General features: G+C 40.3%; 1 protein-coding gene across 6 annotated transcripts in view; it reads left to right on the forward strand.

Annotated features, from left to right (window-relative positions):
• LOC124621895 (very-long-chain (3R)-3-hydroxyacyl-CoA dehydratase) overlaps nucleotides 1-9,164 on the forward strand; it is a 182,654-nt gene extending 173,490 nt beyond the window's left edge. For all 6 annotated transcript variants that reach the window (XM_047147370.1, XM_047147377.1, XM_047147371.1 and 3 more), the window contains one exon: nucleotides 8,899-9,164. In XM_047147370.1, the coding sequence (XP_047003326.1) occupies nucleotides 8,899-8,981 (83 nt within the window). In that variant the 3' untranslated portion in view covers nucleotides 8,982-9,164. The remainder of the gene's footprint in view (nucleotides 1-8,898) is intronic.
• The last annotated feature ends 10,287 nt before the right edge of the window (nucleotides 9,165-19,451 follow it).

Below are 19,451 nucleotides of genomic sequence, written 5' to 3' on the forward strand. Positions count from 1 at the left end.
TTGAGGTGTGTGCCAACATACAAGAGGATTTTCTGTGGTCATTACCACTGCAGTTCTATCCTTGCTAGCTGCAACAGTCAATCGCTGCAGGGTGGGAATCCAGAATCTGTTCATTTTGAGGCTTTCTTCTTTCTTGTGGAAGCTGTTGTCATGTTTGTGTATTCATATAGCTTCCACGAACAGTTGGGTGTGATAGCTCTTTTCTACAGCAATAACTTCTGTGTCGAGGAATTTTACTAGGTGGTCAGTCTCACAGCATGTGCTCTGTCTTGGCTGATTTCTCCACCTGCCCCAACCAGCAGTGGCACCTATGTTTGGTGATCCTGGTGTTGATTGATCATCCAGTCATTCCAACATAGGCTTTTCCACATGGGCACGATATTCCCGATATTGCAAGTGGACCCATTTTTTCCTTTACCAATCTGAGACATTTGGTGCTCTGCTTTGTAGGTTTATAAATAGTCCTTATGTCATATTTGCATAATACACAGCAGATTCTGTCTGTCACTCTCGGAATGTAAGGTAGAAAGACCGTAACCAACATTTCTTTTTGTGATGTATCACTCCGCTGAGTGTTTGAGTCTGTGACACTTCTTATGTTACTGGGAGAGTGCCCATTGTTCCCAGAACACTTTCTAGGTGTTACATCTTGTGTCTGAGATGCTGCAGCTCACATATATGTGTTGCTTGCATTAAGATAGTATTAATCATGCCTCTTTTCTGGCTCAACTGGTGGTTTGACAATTTCTGCAAGTATCAGTCCGTGTCTCGGTTTTTAATACATGTTGTGTCCCAGATTTTCACCAGCCCTCATGACCAGCGTATCTAGAAGTGTAGCCATTGGTCCTTTTCTACCTCCATGGTAAATTTGATGTAGGCATGGAAATTGTTTCGGTGTCTTAGGAAGTCATCAAGCTGTTCCTCACCATGGCTCCACAAAACGAAGGTATTATTGCTGCATCTGTACCACACCTTATGTTTACAAGGTGCCTTGTCTGACACCTGTGTTTCGAAATGTTCCATGAGCAAGTTGGCCACCACTGAGCTAAGTGGACTACCCATGGCAATCCTTTCCAGTTGATCGTAGATGTTTCCATTCCACATGAAATAGCTTGTGGTGAGACACTCGTGAAAGAGCTTGGTGATGTATTGCTGGAAAATGGAACTGCTATATTCCAGAGAATCATTGAGTGGCACTTTGGTAAACAAAGGAACAACAACAACAACAAAGCTAACCAGGATGTCATTTGTTTCAAGTTTTAGCTTCTTCAGCTTCTCAGTGAAATGTCCCGACTCCTTCATGCATGTGGCATGATCGATTTGCTTATAACACAAACAAAAACCTGTGAGCCACAGCACCTCAGACGTGAGATGCAACACCTATATAGCGTTCTCAGGAGCAGTGGGTACATAAGAAGTGTCAAAGAGCCAAATACTCGGTGAAGTGCAACATCAGAAAAAGAAATGCTGCATAGAGTTTTTCTGCCATACATTCCCAGAGTGACAGGCAGAATCAGCCGTATATTGTCCAAATACAATGTAAAGACTATTTATATACCAACAAGAAGATCAAAGAGTAGTTAAGATTAGCAAAGGCAGTAAAGGACCCACTTGCAACATCGGAAAAATCCCACATACCCTGCACATGTGCAAAAGTCTATGTTGGAGTGAGTGGACAGCCAGTAAACACCAGGATCACCAAACATAAGTGCCATTGCTGTGAGAGACCGACTACATAGTAAAATTTGCTGACACAGAAGTTCTTACTGTAGAAGAGAACTCTCACACCCACACATTCAGGGAAGCTATATTAATACGTAAACTTGACAATAGCTTCAAAAAGAAAGGAAGGGGGGAAAAAAAGCTTTGAGGTGAACAGATCATGGATTCCCATGCTGCAGCGAATGACTGTTGCAGCTAGCAAGGAGAGAACTGCAGTGGTAGTGATCATGGAAAAGCCCTTGGATTATTGGCACAACAGGTAAATATAATATGTGGTTGCAAGCTCAACTCAAGTTCACCCTCCAGCAATAGAGGGTGAAGCTTTGACAATCCCAGTCGTTCATGCTGGGGAAACACCAGAAAAATCATCAAACATATGTTGGACAAATAATTCAAGACAGAAGCCACCAGACAATTTATCAACAAGTAGCCACATTATAGTTGGACAAAGAAAACCTTGTAAGTCTTGATCTTGTTCGTTTAAATACACTAACAAGAACACATTTTCTTTGAATATGGATTATTGTACATACTATTTGTATGAATTCAACAAATGGTTTTGCTGTAACTATAATGAGCCCAGGATGTTCGTAATGCAGAGTTATGGGGGGGGGAGATAAGATTTCTTTATTTCTACTACCATATATGGGCTTACTTGCTGTCAGGGGTAATGGTTGGAGATTTTATGCACATTTCTATATAGGTTACTAAATGTGCAGAAAGTCTACCAAAGCATCCTGTATTTGTTGACATATCCCAGATGTGTGTTTCCCTTGACCATGGCACTGGCCATGTCACACAAGGATACCCAGTGATGGAACTTACTTTTTGCGACCACCCTGGTATATTGTGGTATCGGTTATGGTCCCAGGTATCTGATCATGCAATCAGTCATGCTGCTTGTCCCTCATTTACTGTAGTCTAGTGGTTAGTGTAAAAGATGGTTATGCTGGAGGTGATAGGTTCCAATCCTTTTAGATGTTTAGCAAAATTACATCCATCATTATTTTTATTGATTTACTTGATTCAAATGCTATTTCTTCTCTTTCCATCTTATTGCAGTCGTTGTGTCTGGTCCTCATTTTGCTTGACTTTTCTTTTATTTCTAATCCCTTGTTTTCTTTCATTCTTATTCTGCATTATTAAAACTATAATTATTCTAAAATTACCCTTGGGAATTTGAGTCTACATTTAACCACTCCAATGGGCTCAAGATCATTGATCGATTTAGTTACTCAGCTCTTTTTTTTGTTTCTCGTTTATGTGTTTTCCTCTTGCATTTGCGGCTTTTAAAACGTGCGAGAATGCAAATTTATCAGCCAGCAAAAGCGATGATGAAAGATTGGAGGAATTTGATAATGAAATGAGAATAACTATTGTGAATGTCTTACACTTTATGTTGTTTATTTATGAGGAGATTAACAAAAGTAAAAGCAGTTGCCTTTGCCAAAGCCCATCCCAATTACTCACTGAAAAGTATCCAACAATACATTTACTCCCATTTATGCAGAAAAGAAAACAAGACGTAAAACGAGGTGGTACTAAATTCAACAAGCTATCTCAAATTGACACAAAAAAATTTAAGGGTCCCTGGATGTGACAGTACATACACTGACTGCAACAATGTGTGATTACTATTGCCATTTCGTATTTATCTGAAAACTTTTCATTCTTTGCAAATGGGAAGTGGGCTAAGAATTTGAAAATGAAACAGAGTGCTTCAGAGAAAGTGATTAAATTCATTAGTGCAAATGATGTCTTAACACTAGAAGCAGCAAAATGGTTCAGAAAAGAAATAGTATTGATAATGGGCAATTGCAGTCCAAAATTTGTTATTAATACCAATCAGATGAGTTGTAATTATGCATCAACATATACCGGTCTCAGAAGTTTCTGTGATCAAATTAGTTTTCATGCGAAAGAGAAATTTGGCGAAAATTACACATTTGTGTACAGCACAATATACTGCGACATTCTGCAATGAGTTGCTGCCGTACATGTTCTCATGTATGCAGGAAGTTGGAAACGAATTTGGATTGAGGGCTGCTAAAGAAATTGAATGTTAGGAACTGGAACACAGAAATATGGTTGCACCTGCTCAAAGAAAGAAAAATCAGTGAAAGACCTGTAATGAAACTGTACATCAAAGAACATGATTTTTTGTTACTTACTGATTCATGGAGTAGTCACATGGGCAACAAAATATGGGAGGTATGTGCCAGACAAGCTATGTACGGTGAAAATTATTCCTCAGCAACTGTGCTTCAAAGAGACATATCCAAAGTTCCTTGGCATGATGCAACTGTAAACATGAAAGTTTTTACCAGAACCTGTAATGAGAGCATTGCTGACCATGTGAAGACAAAACTGACAGGAAGATGCAATGAACTGGATTTTTACCCTTGGTCCCAGTATGGGGTTAGTAATCACAAACTACTTTTTTAAACATAAGAACATTCACCGGTATACTTGGGAAGGCAGGGGAACCAGATCTGTCATTGACTATATAATAACAGATCAGGAATTCAGGAAGGCTGTGAGGGACACACGTGTATTCAGGGGATTCTTTGATGACACTGATCATTATTTAATCTGCAGTGAAATTGGGATTGTGAGGCTGAAAGTGCAGGAGGTCAGGTCCATATGTAGGAGGATAAGAGTGGAGAAACTTCAGGATAAGGAAATCAGGCACAAGTACATAACAGCGATCTCAGAAAGGTACCAGTTGTTGAGTGTAGTCAATTACAGTCATTGGAAAAGGAATGGATAAGGTACAGGGACACAGTACTAGAAGTGGCTAAAGAATGTCTTGCAACAGTAGTGTGTAAAAGTAGGATGAAACAAACAGCTTGGTGGAATGATACAGTCAAGGCAGCCTGTAAAAGGAAAAAGAAGGCGTATCAAAAATGGCTACATACCAGAACCCAGGTAGACAGAGAAAGTTATGTTGAAGAAAGAAACAAAGCCAAACAGATAATTACAGCATCCAAGAAGAAATCGTGGGAAGACTTTGGAAACAGGTTGGAGACTATGGGTCAAGCTGCTGGAAAACCATTCTGGAGTGTAATTAGCAGTCTTCGAAAGGGAGGTAAGAAGGAAATGACAAGTATTTTGGACAGGTCAGGAAAACTGCTGGTGAATCCTGTGGATGCCTTGGGCAGATGGAGGGAATATTTTGAAGAGTTGCTCAATGTAGGTGAAAATGCGATCAGTAATGTTTCAGATTTCGAGGTAGAATGGGATTGGAATGATGATGGAAATAGGATCACATTTGAGGAAGTGGAAAAAATGGTCAATAGATTGCAGTGCAATAAAGTGGCTGGGGTGGATGAACAGATCTTAAATGGCTACACAGGATAATTGAAATGGCCTGGGAGTCGGGACAGGTTCCATCAGACTGGACAAAAGCAGTAATCGCACCAATCTTTAAACATGGAAACAGAAAAGATTGTAACAACTACAGAGGTATCTCTTTAATCAGCATTGTGGGTAAAATCTTCTCAGGTATTGTTGAAAGGAAAGTGCGAGTATTAGTTGAGGACCAGTTGGATGAAAATCAGTGTGGGTTTAGGCCTCTTAGAGACTGTCAGGACCAGATCTTTAGCTTACGGCAAATAATGGAGAAGTGTTATGAGTGGAACAGGGAATTGTATCTATGCTTTATAGATCTAGAAAAGGCATATGACCGGGTTCCTAGGAGGAAGTTATTGTCTGTTCTACAAGATTATGGAATAGGAGGCAAACTTTTGCAAGCAATTAAAGGTCTTTACATGGATAGTCAGGCAGCAGTTAGAGTTGACGGTAAATTGAGTTCATGGTTCAGAGTAGTTTCAGGGGTAAGACAAGGCTGCAACCTGTCTCCACTGTTGTTCATATTATTTATGGATCATATGTTGAAAACAATAGACTGGCTGGGTGAGATTAAGATATGTGAACACAAAATAAGCAGTCTTGCATATGCGGATGACTCAGTTGTGATGGCAGATTCGACTGAAAGTTTGCAAAGTAATATTTCAGAGCTAGATCAGAAATGTAAGGACTATGGTATGAAGATTAGCATCTCCAAAATGAAAGTAATATCAGTGGGAAAGAAATATAAACGGATTGAGTGCCAAATAGGAGGAACTAAATTAGAACAGGTGGACGGTTTCAAGTACTTGGGATGCATATTCTCACAGGATGGCAACATAGTGAAGGAACTGGAAGCGAGGTGTAGCAAAGCTAATGCAGTGAGCGCTCAGCTACGATCTACTCTCTTCTGCAAGAAGGAAGTCAGTACCAAGACTAAGTTATCTGTGCACCGTTCAATCTTTCGACCAACTTTGTTGTATGGGAGCGAAAGCTGGGTGGATTCAGGTTACCTTATCAACAAGGTTGCGGTTACGGATATGAAAGTAGCTAGGATGGTTGCAGGTACTAGTAGATGGGAACAATGGCAGGAGGGTGTCCACAATGAGGAAATCGAAGAAAAACTGGGAATGAACTCTATAGATGTAGCAGTCAGGGCGAACAGGCTTAGATGGTGGGGTCATGTTACATGGATGGGAGAAGCAAGGTTACCCAAGAGACTCATGGATTCAGCAGTAGAGGGTAAGAGGAGTCGGGGCAGACCGAGGAGAAGGTACCTGGATTCGGTTAAGAATGATTTTGAAGTAATAGGTTTAACATCAGAAGAGGCACCAATGTTGGCACTGAATAGGGGATCATGGAGGAACTGTATAAGGGGGGCTATGCTCCAGACTGAACGCTGAAAGGCATAATCAGTCTTAAATGATGATGATCAAAAAACAAAGTTTTGAAAACGATTGTCACCAAGATTTTTTTTTTAAACCTACTCAAGAAATAAATCTCTGCAAAGTATGCATGGATAAAAATACAAGAAGGGTTTTACTAAATGGATTAAAGTGTGGCCATTTTAAAAATAAAACTGGGTTAAGACAAGGAGATGCTCTGTGTCCCCCCCCCCCCCCCTCATCAATATAGCTTTAGAAAAAGTTGTGAGGAAACTCAAACTGATACCTGGTGGGATCCTCCAGGAAAGCAAAATTAATATGTTAGCATATGCAGATGACATAGTGCTCATTGGAAACAGTAAAATAGAGATTAGGCAATTATTTGTGGAGCTTGCAACAGAACCATCAAGACTTGGCCTGAAAGTAAATGATGACAAAACACATGATAGTTCAAAGATGTAGGGATCAATGGGATAACCAATCACATCTAATAGTTGGTGAGCACAAATTCGAGCCTGTTGAACAGTTCAAATTTCTGGGATCAATGATATATGAACACGATCAGAGGCAGGTAGAAATAAAAGACTTCAAAATGCTAACCAAGCCTATTATGGAATATAAAATCTCTTAGAGTCCAAACTGTTGACTAGTAATACTAAAATAAAGTTATGTAATACAATCATCAGACTAGTTCTAATATGTGGAGCAGAAACATGGAGGAGCCCAGCGAAAACACACCACCACCATTTCACAAGTGTCTGAGAATAAAGTTTACAGAAAAATCTTTGGTCCATATTATAACAATGAACCACAATGCTGGAAAAAAGGCAACATAGAAATCCACGAGCTGTCATAAACGGTAGTAAACCATTATGTTTACTACCAACGGCAGTAAACATAATAAATGCTAGAAGACTGCAATGGGCTGGACATTTGATGAGGATTAAAGAAGACCAAATTGTGTTAAGAATATTCAGGGAGAAGTCATATGGCAAAAGACCAAGGGGGAGACCCAGGAATACTTGGCGCAATGAAATAGATTGCATATGTGAACGATTGGGAATAAATAACTGGCAGCATGGGAGCTTAGAGTCCCTTACAAGACTACTACTAATCATCCAGAAATATTGGTCAAAGAATATACTGTGCAAAAATGAAGTAAGTAAAGCTTTTGAGTATCCAATATTTTTCGGACATTTCTATACAAACAACAGCAAACAGTATAAAAATTTCACCATTAGCTGATCCGCCGATCAGCAAATTTCAGGGTGGGTATTGTTCTGGTTAGAAAATGTGCATTGATATAACTATGGTGTCATTTAGGGGAAGGCTGGGGTTTCACCATTATATTCTGGGGATACATCATAAATACAGTCTCAAGCTACTCAAACCGTGTGTTCATGGAGGCTGTACCTGGCATGTGAAGTATGCTGGAAAGGAGATTCCCCTGCAGGTCATGACATGTCCTCCAGTGTAGTGATGGATCCATTGTTCAATGCCGTACACACTGTACATTGACAATTACTATACAATTGTCACCTTAGCCCATAAGTTGAACAAACATACATTCAGCCCACCTTATTGGTATATTGAGGAATAACACAGACATTACAGTCCAATGACTATAGTTAAAGGAAAGGTCAAGAAAAATGAAATATTATGCATTCAGAGTAACACAAATGTTGTCATAGGCAAATGGAAGGGCAAGAGAGATGTCATGTCTCTGACCACAAAAGATGTGCTAGCAACCATCTCGAGAAAAGGAGCAACCACAATATTAGAATATAATTGTATAAAATCCTTCATAGACATGTTGTATCAGATACTATCGTATGTCTCTTCTTTACAAAGCAAAGTGAACTGATACTGCAAGATTGCATTTGAGCTGCTTACAAATACAGCAATTGTCAATGCTCATGCTACCTAAAAGCAAGTAATTGACAAAAATGTACTCTTAACTGAATTTCAAGAGAGAGTTGCACTTGCACTGATAAACATTGGAAACCGAAAGATGCACCAAGAGCAACAGGTGAAAGGTCATGTGCTTGGACTGTTCACACATATAAGGTAAAGCAAACAACTTATTAATCAATTCAAATATGTTGTTAAATCCACTGTGAATTTGTAAACCAACCTGTTGAGTTTCTTCCAAAAAATAAGTCATTCTTCTGAAAGGGGTCTTAAAGGTTGTGCACAATTCCATAACACGTGCCCTAGCAGATATATTGAAGAAAATGGCTTTGGTCTGGTATATAACCTTGGGTAATTCAGATCCTATCGCAAAAATGTTAAATAATAATTGAATATAATATACTTTCTTTGATGCAGAAGAAAAGGTTACTTTTATTTAGCTTTGTGTTAATAACTAGAATTTCATGTTATAACTTTTCTATGTTTCTGTGTGTATATACAAAAACAGTGCTAACTTTCTTTTATGTCATAGGGCTGTACACAGTTATGTCTCACATGTATCGGTCTCGATTGCGCAAGCTCGGGCCAAAAAAGTGGAGATCAAAACTACAGTGAATACGAAGCATCAAACACGAGAACGGTGATGGTGGCAAACGGTTGTGTGAAAGTTGGAAGGGATACTGTGGTGGTGTAATATTGAACCTGTGATCATTTTCAGTGCTAGTCATTTTGTACATCAAACTATTGTAACCAACCAATGATTAAAAATAAAACTGTCATTTCACATTGTAGAAATTACACAAGTGTAACTTCCCTGAATTCATAAATTTCTCAATTTGTTGTATAAGGCAGCTAACAGGTAAGTATCACATTCATTTCTTTTATCAAAATTACTGAACTAGCTGGAAAGGCAGACTAAGTATAGAGTGCTGTTGACAACAGGATACTAGATTACATGCAACTGCAGAATGGACAGTAGTGGGAATGTAAATCAGTCTTGTCCCTTTCTGAGTAACTACGAGGTCTATTCAGAAAGTAGGAAACATTTTGGCATTAAAAAAAACTAAGTAAAAGAAACACATTGAGGCACTTATCCTAGCGGTGGACAAGCTTTGAAAGGCCTTCGTCATAAAATTCTGCCACCTCAGATTTCAGCCACTTAGTCACACCCGACTGGAGTTCCGTGTCGTCATCAAAGCACTGCGTTGCAAGCCAGTTCTTGGAGAAACAAGTGGAAGTCGCTTGGTGCAAGATCGGGCTGTAGGGCAGATGAGGGAAAATTTCCCATTTGAATGGATTAAGGAGTTCCTTAGTGTGGTCGGACATTGTCACACAAAAGCAAAATTTTGAACTACTCTTCTAAGGCTGTGCAAAGTTTGACAGAATTTATGGTTGCTCCACATTCAAGAAAATCAATAAGAAGTACACCTTGCCTATCCTAAAACAATGTCGCCATCAATTTCCTTGCTGACAAGGTTTGCAAACATTTTCTTGGTATTTGGGGGAACCTTGTGTGCCCCCACTTCATAGACTGTAATTTTGTCTCGCAATTGACGTGTTTCACCCAAGTCTCGTTGACGGTTACAACCGTAATGAATCACCATGTTTGTGGTAGCCTCCAGAAATGTCAACATTGCCCCCATTCGCTGTTCCTTACGGCGCTCTGTAAACATTTTGGGCACCCATTGAACACAAAATTTTTTGGTAGCCTAGCTTTTGAGTAACAATTTCAAACAAAAAAAGTCCGTGAAACTTGGGTAAAAGATTGCAAAAGTTCCGTTATTGTGGAGCAACGGTTTTCATGAATTGTTTTGTAGTGCTCCCAGAATTTTACAAAAGTCTGAAGTCACTTGTGTTCCAGCCGCTTTGAACACGCGTTATTTTGTAGTGGGTTGTAGCATAATAGATACACACTGCCACAGAACGTTATTTGTGCAGGCTAACTGCGAAAGAAGAGCAAAATCGGGCCAACAAGTGACGCGCTCAGTTGCAGCAAAGAGAAAAGAAAAACTTCTGGCCCAGAATTCCATGCACGAAAAACATTGGTGATTGTTGTATGTTGTGGAGGGGGGGGGGGGGGGGGGGGGGGGGGGAATTATTAATACTTACTTGGTCTCGAGCAGACTGGCATATATATTAGTGTTGTATCGTTGAGAAAAAATGTTATTGAATTTAGTCATGTGTTAATGCCCTAAGAAAGTGTGGGCTTACTGTTTAATGTGGCAGTGAAATGGTGTATTGAATTTTGAATATAGAATATGTTAACAGCAACTGAATTTTGAGAGAGTCTTTATTTGGACTAGATAATAGGATTTTGGAACAGTAGATGAATTTTCACCGTCTTCAAAATATAGAATCTTCGGAGAAGAGTTTGATGCAAGCAGAAGACGCCAGAGCTGCGGGGAAACTGAGCCTGTATCCGGCATTCAAGTAAGTTCACACTGATAGTCCAAGGAGTGTGGCTCTTAAGTTTTAGAGAAGACACAATGGGACACTGCAGTTTCATCAACTTTAGCGACAAGATCGTCTGTCACAATGCTCGGGCGTCCACTCTTCATCATGAACGTTGGTTCACCCATTTTTAAACCGAATGCACCATTTCTGGACAGAACATTCACTCATTACATTGTTTCCATATACTTCGCACAGTTCACAATGAATTTCTAGGGGTTTTAAGTTTTTTGCCAAGAAAAACAGTATCACCTTACAACTGGCAGGATTTTTGATTGCAGTGCACATTTCAAATTCGATTATTGAAAAAACCAGATGTGCAGAGATGTCCCCGCTGTCACAGATGGATGCTGCTGAGCATGCACATACCAAAATGTATGCGATCGGTGCGCGCCTAGTGGCATCAGGCGGAAACGTTCCCTACTTTCTGAATAGTCCTCATACCTTTCATATTCAGCTAAGGTTGTTGAGAAAAACCACGGAAAATCTACATGTTTATGGTTTCATCTCTGGGCATTAAGGTGTTACTTAAACATTTTCTTCATAACATAACTAGTTCTGGTTTTTTAAGCCATTATCTAGTGTATAGTTGTATGAAAAAAACACAAAAGTGTGAATGCACATTAGCAGAAAGATAACTAGAAAATGGTGCTAAGTCTATAAAAATGGCAGCACATTAATACCGTGTGCCTCTGTTCATTTTTGTTTAACCACCACCACCACCACAAAAAAAAGGAACTAATAAAAATAAACAAGAACATAATTATGAACCCCTTAATATAATAATTTTTCTACCTACATCTACACTTATACTCCGCAAGCCACCTAACGGTGTGTGGCGGAGGGTACTTTACATGCCACTGTCATTACCTTCCTTTCCTGCTCCAGTAGCGTATGGTTCGCGGGAAGAACAACTGTCGGAAAGCCTCCGTGTGCGCTCGAATCTCTCTAATTTTACATTCGTGACCTCCTCTGGTGGTATAAGTAGGGGGAAGCAATATATTCGATACCTCATCCAGAAACACGCCCTCTCAAAACTTGGAAACTTGGACAGCAAGCTACACCGCGATGCAGAGCGCCTCTCTTGCAGAGTCTGCCACTTGAGTTTGCTAAACATCTCGATAATTCAATCACGCTTACCAAATAACCCTGTGACGAAACACGCCGCTCTTCCTTGAATCTTCTTTATCTCCTCCGTCAACCCGACCTGGTAACGATCCGACACTGATTAGCAATACTCAAGTATAGGTCGAACAAGTGTTTTGTAAGCCACCTCCTTTGTTGATGGACTACATTTTCTAAGGACTCTCCCAATAAATATCAACCTGGCACCTGCCTTACCAACAATTAATTTTATATGATCATTCCACTTCCCTTCTTTCTATATATTCGCGATACATTACATTTGTTTATGTTAAGGGTCAGTTGCCACTCCCTGCACCAAGTGCCTATCCGCTGCAGATCTTCCTGCATTTCGCTGCAATTTTCTAATGCTGCAACTTCTCTGTATACTACAGCATCATCCGCGAAAAGCCGCATGGAACTTCTGACACTATCTACTAGGTCATTTATATATATTGTGAAAAGCAATGGTCCCATAACACTCCCCTGTGGCACGCCAGAGATTACTTTAACGTCTGTAGACGTCTTTCCATTGAGAACAACATGCTGTGTTCTGTTTGCTAAAAACTCTTCAATCCAGCCACAGAGCTGGTCTGATATTCCGTAGGCTCTTATTTTGTTTATCAGGCGACAGAGTGGAACTGTATCGAACGTCTTCTGGAAGTCAAGGAAAATGGCATCTACCTGGGAGCCTGCATCTAATATTTTCTGGGTCTCATGAACAAATAAAGTGAGTTAGGTATCACACGATCGCTGTTTCCGGAAAAAATTTGCAAATTATGTTCCAAAAATAATTTTTTTTTTTTATTAATGAAAAAATCCTATCATGAATGACATTACATACACCGAAGTGCAAAGAAAATTATGTAAACACGCAGAATACAGCGCTGCAGTCGACAAAACCTATGTAAGACAAGTGTCTGGCACAGTTGTTAGATCAGTTAATGCTGTAGTACAATGGTGGGTTATCAAGATTTGAGTGAATTTGAATGTGGTGCTATAGTCGCTGCATCTCCGAGGTAGCGATGAAGTGGGGATTTTCCCATACAACCTTTTTACGAGAGTACCGTGAATATCAGGAATCCAGTGAAACATCAAGTCTCTGACATCGCTGCGGCCAAAAAAAGATCCTGCAAGAACGGGACCAACGACGACTGAAGAGTATCGTTCAATGTGATAAAAGTGCACCGGCCAGGGTGGCCGAGCGGTTCTAGGTGCTACAGTCTGGAACCGCATGACAGCTACGGTCGCAGGTTCATATGAACATAAATCTTGGAGGAAATGGCTGGAGCACACAGAATGTATTTACCCCATACCACTGGCATCACTTGTCACTCAACTGACAAACTGTCATAACTTTTAATGTCTAATGAAGTAACATCACATTCTCCTTCACTCTCTGACCTCAGAAGTTAAGTCCTATAGTGCTCAGAGCCATTTGAACCATTCGATAAAAGTGCAACCCTTCCACAAATTGCTGCAGATTTCAGTGCTGGGCCATCAACAAGTGTCAGTGTGTGAAGCAATCAACGAAACATCATCGATATGGGCTTTCAGAGCCAAAGGCCCACTCTCGTACCATTGATGACTGCACATCACAAAGCTTTACACCTCACCTGGGCCCATCAACACCAACTGTTGATGACTGGAAACATGTTGCCTAGACCAATAAGTTTCGTTTCAAATTGCAGTGAGAGGATGGATGTGTATGGGTATGGAGACAACCTCATGAATCCATGGACCCTGCATGTCAACAGGGGACTATTCAAGATGTTGGAGGTCCCGTTAATGGTTTGGGCCTGTGCCGTTTGAGTGATATGGGAACCCTGATACATCTAGATGTAAGTCTGACACGTGACAAGTTTGTAAGCATCCTGTCTGATCAAGTGCATCCATTCACGTCCATTATGCATTCTGAGAGATTTGGACAATTTCAACAGTACAATGCGGCACCTCACACGTTCAGAATTGCTACACAGTGGCTCTAGGAATGCTCTTCTGATTTTAAACACTTCCATTGGCCACCAAACTCCCCAGACATGAACATTATTGAGTATATCTGAGATGCCTCGCAATGTGCTGTTCAGAAGAGATCTCCAATACCCTCATACTCTTCATGATTGTTGGACAGCCCTGCAGGATTCATGGTGTCAGTTCTCTCCAGCACTGCTTCAGGCATTAGAAGAGTCCATGCAATGTCCTGTTGCAGCACTTCTGCATGCTCATGTGGGTCCCTACCCGATATTAGGCAGATGGACCAGTTTCTTTGGCTCTTCAGTGTATAAAGACACCTGTTAAAGCTCAGAATAATTAGTTACAAAGTTTTCATGATCACCAATAATAAAATGAGTATATTCTTGCACTGGACTTTGACTAATATATCTAGACACTTCAAGTCGTCGTCTTTTTTTTTTAGTTTCTGTGTAACTATGACGTCTAACCACACATTCCACCACAGTTAGATATGAACATAAATCTTGGAGGAAATGGCTGGAGCACACAGAATGTATTTACCCCATACCACTGGCATCACGTGTCACTCAACTGACAAACTGTCATAACTTTTAATGTCTAATGAAGTAACATCACATTCTCCTTTTTTTTTTTTAAGCACTGCCTAAACAACACAGGAGAGAGAGACAAAGTGTGTGTTTTGTTGTCCAGTATCCAAAAATGCACACAGTAAAGACGATAGCTAATGGCAACAACATCAACCGAATTAAGACAGCCAGGCTACAAATGTAGGGTCACATGCTCTCTAGTGACCAAACATTGAACTATCAGTGCTGAAACAGACAGAAGTAAGAGTTTTATTTCCCCGTAGGTCTGTCCTTAAGTTTCCCGAGTATACTCGGGATTTTAAGTTTCTGTCAAAATAATAAAAATGTGATGACTCAGGGTTTTATGTTAGGGGGTTAAAAAGGGATGGTATACCAAAGTGGGAAATTTAAAAATGTCACTTAATATACTGTCAATATATACTAATCAGCGAAAACATTAAGACCATCTGCATAATAGCTGGTATGTCCACCTTTGGCACAGATAACAGCAGCATCGCATCACGACTTGGAAGCAATGAGGCCTAGGTAGGTTGCTGGAGGGAGTTAGCGCCACATCTGCACAAACAAGTCCATCTAATTTCTGTAAATTCCAGGGAGGGGACCGATGAGCTGTGACGTCACATTTAATCACATACCAGATGTTTTCGATTGGGCAGATCTGGCAAGTTGTGGGTGGGGCCAGCACAGCAGTTGTAACTCACCACTGTGTTCCTCGAATCACTCCATCGCACTCCTGGCCTTGCGAGATGGTCATTATCTTGTTGAAAAATGCCACTGCTGTCGGGAAACACAATTGTTCATGAAGGGGTGTACGTGGTTTGCAAGCAGTGCATGATACTCCTTGGTTGTCTTTGCGTGTTGCATGCGTTCCACAGGATTAAAGTCTGATGTTAGTTCCGCCAGTTCACTGCCTGTCCTGTTTTATCAATCTGCTCAGCCTATGACATCAGCCATCTGTAATAAGGAGTGGCTGCCCAACTCCATAATGCCTGGATGTGGTTTCGCCTTGGTTTCATCAAATGTTAATGACACTCATCACAGCACTCCTCAAACACCGGACAAGTCATGCAGTTTCCATAATGCTCATGCCAGGCCATCACAATCTGCCCTCAATCAAATTCAGACAGATCGTGTGCCTTCTTCATTCTACGCAGAGGCAGCACACTCACTAATACTTCATGCACCATGCATGTGTCTGGCTTTTAGACATTCCTCACCAGGTGACGCTGCTGTCACCTGCACAGGTTTATATCGATAGCAGGTTGATGGTCATAATGTTCTGGCTGATCAGTGTTTCTGTCAGTGCGGAAACTACAAATAGAATTTTTACTTTGCTTTTGATTTGCCATAAGCAGAATACCAGTAAAATTATCTTGATACCTTCTGTCTGTCTGTAAGTGTACCTGACTGATTTTTACAATGATAAAATTTCAATTTCTTCTAGAACATGAATTGTTATATGCTGTTTTTCATGTGTGCATATGTCTTGTCTGCTAAAAAATAAATTATAGTGCTAAAATAATGATGGAAGTATTATGTACATTTTGTAAGAGAGAGTGAAGAAATTACTGTCCCACAAACATGAACTAATACAAGTGCAGTTTGAAAAGTTCTCAGAATGGAATCAAAAGAAAGCATTAACCTCAATGGACCTACTATAGTTTTCAATGTAGTCTCCCTGTAGACAATGTACTTGGTCCAGCAGTGTTCCAAACCCTTGATCCCATCACAAAAATTGGATTCCTCCAGGGCTGCAAAATACCTGTCAACTTTGGTTTTCAGTTCTTTATTTAAAGATAATCGCCATCCACCAAGGAAAATTTTGAGCTTGAGGAAGAGACAGTAGTCTGATTAGCCACATCAGATCAAGAAGGTTGGTGTAGCAACAATTCCTATCTGAGTTTATGTATTTTTGCCATAGCGATGGGGTGCACTGTCTTGATGAGAGATGACTTCCTTTCTTGCCAAACCTGGCCTTTTTTCACATATATTTTACTGTAGTTAGTCCAGGAGGTTAGTGTAGTTCTGTCCCGTAACTGTTTGGCCAACGGCAGTAGAATCCTTCTCTCATCCCAGAAAATTGATGCCATGACCTTTCCAGCCAACCATAGTGCTTTGCTTCTTTGATATCTGTGGTATATTAGTGGACCCAAGTTTCATCTGTGGTCACAAACGGAATCAAAAACTGTTGCGGGTTGTTCTGAGAGTGGATCATACATCGTTTGGACATTTCCATTATGAAATGTTTCTAATCCAGCATTAAGTTGTGGCATCCATCAAGCAGATAAATTTTTAATATCCAATTCCACTGTTAAAATGTGATATTCCCATTCAGATGACATCCTTACAGTCTCAGTAATTCCTCCCACTATAAGTAAGAGATTCTCCATGACTATTTTATGCACTTTTGCAATAGTTTCTGGGTTAATGGCACATCTTTGTTGACAACTATGTGGCTCATCATTTACACTGTCCCTATCAAATTTAAAACTCATTTGTCGACTTGTCAACAGTAACCAGTAACCAAATCAGATTAGAGCAGGAGCAGAGTCCCCCCCAGCATGTTCTGAAAACTGGTATGAATTCCCTTCACTTTCATACTTTTCTTTATGAAGTACTTAATTAGTACTCAAATCTCGAATTTCCTGTCTTCACAAATCATCACATCGGAAAAACAACGACAACAAACAACAGTGATGTCTGCCCCACAGATCTGTATGCAGAGAATTGGCATGTCACATGGTTATTCGTAAAGGATGACCTATTATTATGTGGGGATCTCATAGCACTAGTGCTGAAATGTGGTGAGGATTCTGCGAACTTTATAAACTATCCTCGTATTATAAAATTTCTGTGACACTATTCTACATTTACTGTTATATCAAGCAGAGTAACTTTTTATTTAAGAAGCCAGTAACCAAATCAGATTAGAGATTATCTATTATTCCTGAATAAAGAAGGCAGATTGTATTATTTCCATACCACAGAACAACCACACATCCACTAAAGAATTTGGAGAATTATTTACGACAATACTGTCACCAACTAAGTTATACTTTTTGAGATTCCCAGCTTTGTATTTCAAGAAACACTAAATTCTGTGGGAAACAGTTTAGGAACAGGGAAAGAAAACTAGATTCAAGTTCTGATTTGTGTGTTCAAATTGACACTGCATTCAAATATAAAGAAGTTTTTTTATATCAAGGTTCACTACTGGGTTTGTGACTGCTCTTCATAAATTTACTTTGGACATGTTGTAAATTAACAAAAAGCAAACAATGGGAGACATCACATTCAAATTTACTCCCGTAAGTAACTAAGTTAGAGATGTCTGCTGTTATGGAGGTAGTTCTTATGTCATAACATTGAATAGAATGTTTGGTATGTCACATGACTGGGACGTCTCTTCAAGTACTGAACATCGGTGTAACAGTTGAGTGCAAGGTGAGCAAGAACTGTGACACCAGAGCATTTGATTGCAGCAAGATTTAAACGGTGAAAAAATCAATTACCACCAACCAGTAGTGTACCTCAACTCACCACTTGTCCAGGCTATAGACATTAGCACGGACACAGGAACACTATCTGCCATTATACTAATCATTCATTACAAATGGTCACAATGACTGACAAATCACAGTACATATTTCGAAAACCGCAAGAGGCTATGCATAATTTGTTTTTCAGGCATTTTTGTTTTTTTTATCTTTTAATGGCCATCTCTCGCATTAGATCATTCCTCAAAACTATACTTCTGTTTTCACTTTCATGCAATAATGTCTGTTGCTTTCTTATTTCAATACAAATTAATGTGCTTCAGCTATTCTTATTCACCCTTTGTCAGGAGTTATGGTGTCATCTGTAAGTTGGCAAAATAGGGTAAGAGAATTGAATAATCTACTGAGAACTTATATTTCAAAAAACAATTTTGATTAGAACACTTACATCGTCAGTTAAATGAAACAATGGTACGAACTGGATAGCTGCTACTCATAATAGAAGTGGTGGCGAGTGGCAGACAAGTTCATTGCAAAGACTGCTAAACACACACACACACACACACACACACACACACACACACACACAGAGGGAGGGAGGGAGGGAGGGGGGGGGAGAGAGAGAGAGAGAGAGAGAGAGAGAGAGAGAGAGACTCTGTCATCTCCTGGCACTAAGGCTTGACAATGACTACGACTGTGTATGTCCTGAGTAATGATCTCAGCTGGGGTGAGTAGTGAGGCCACAGAAGAGGTGCAGACCAGGGAGGGATAGCAAGATAGAAGTGGAGGAAGATGCTAGTGCTGCCTGTGGGAGTATGTCAGGCTGTGGCAGGGACACAACAGTGTGGTGGTGGGTAAAATATCAAAAGGCAAAGGGGGCAGGAGAGAAGAAGAACTTATTATGTAGTGTGCTGGTGTGAGCAGGGAAGGAGACAAAAGCAGATCGCACACAGGGATTGGCAGAGGTTGAGGGCTGGTGGTTACAGTAACAATAGATATGTCACAGGGAGAATTCCCTCAATCACAATTCAGATAAGCTGGTGGTGAAGAAAAGAATCCAGATGGCACAAGCTGTGAATCAGTCATTGAAGTCAAGCATGCCCAGCAACTAGATGATCCAGCTGTCTCTTGGCCACAGTTTGCTAGAGGTCATGCCAGCGTAGAGTGCTGCACACTGGTTGCAGCTAAGTTGGTGGATCACATGGCCCTGACTTTAGTGGGGTAGGAGGCCCCTATGACATGACTGGAGTAGATGGTGGTGCGGTAGTGGGAGGATGTGTGTGACAGATCTTGAATCTAGGTTTATTGCAGGGGTATGAGCTTGGGATAGACAAGGATACTGTGCATGGATGAGCAGCAGAATACCACTGCAGAAGCAATGGGAAGGATATTTCCCATTTCATTATGATGAAAGGTAGTCAAAACCTGGATGGAGAATGTGATTCAGTGGCTCC

The sequence above is a fragment of the Schistocerca americana genome, chromosome 7 (assembly GCF_021461395.2).
Source record: "Schistocerca americana isolate TAMUIC-IGC-003095 chromosome 7, iqSchAmer2.1, whole genome shotgun sequence".
NCBI lineage: Eukaryota > Metazoa > Arthropoda > Insecta > Orthoptera > Acrididae > Schistocerca > Schistocerca americana.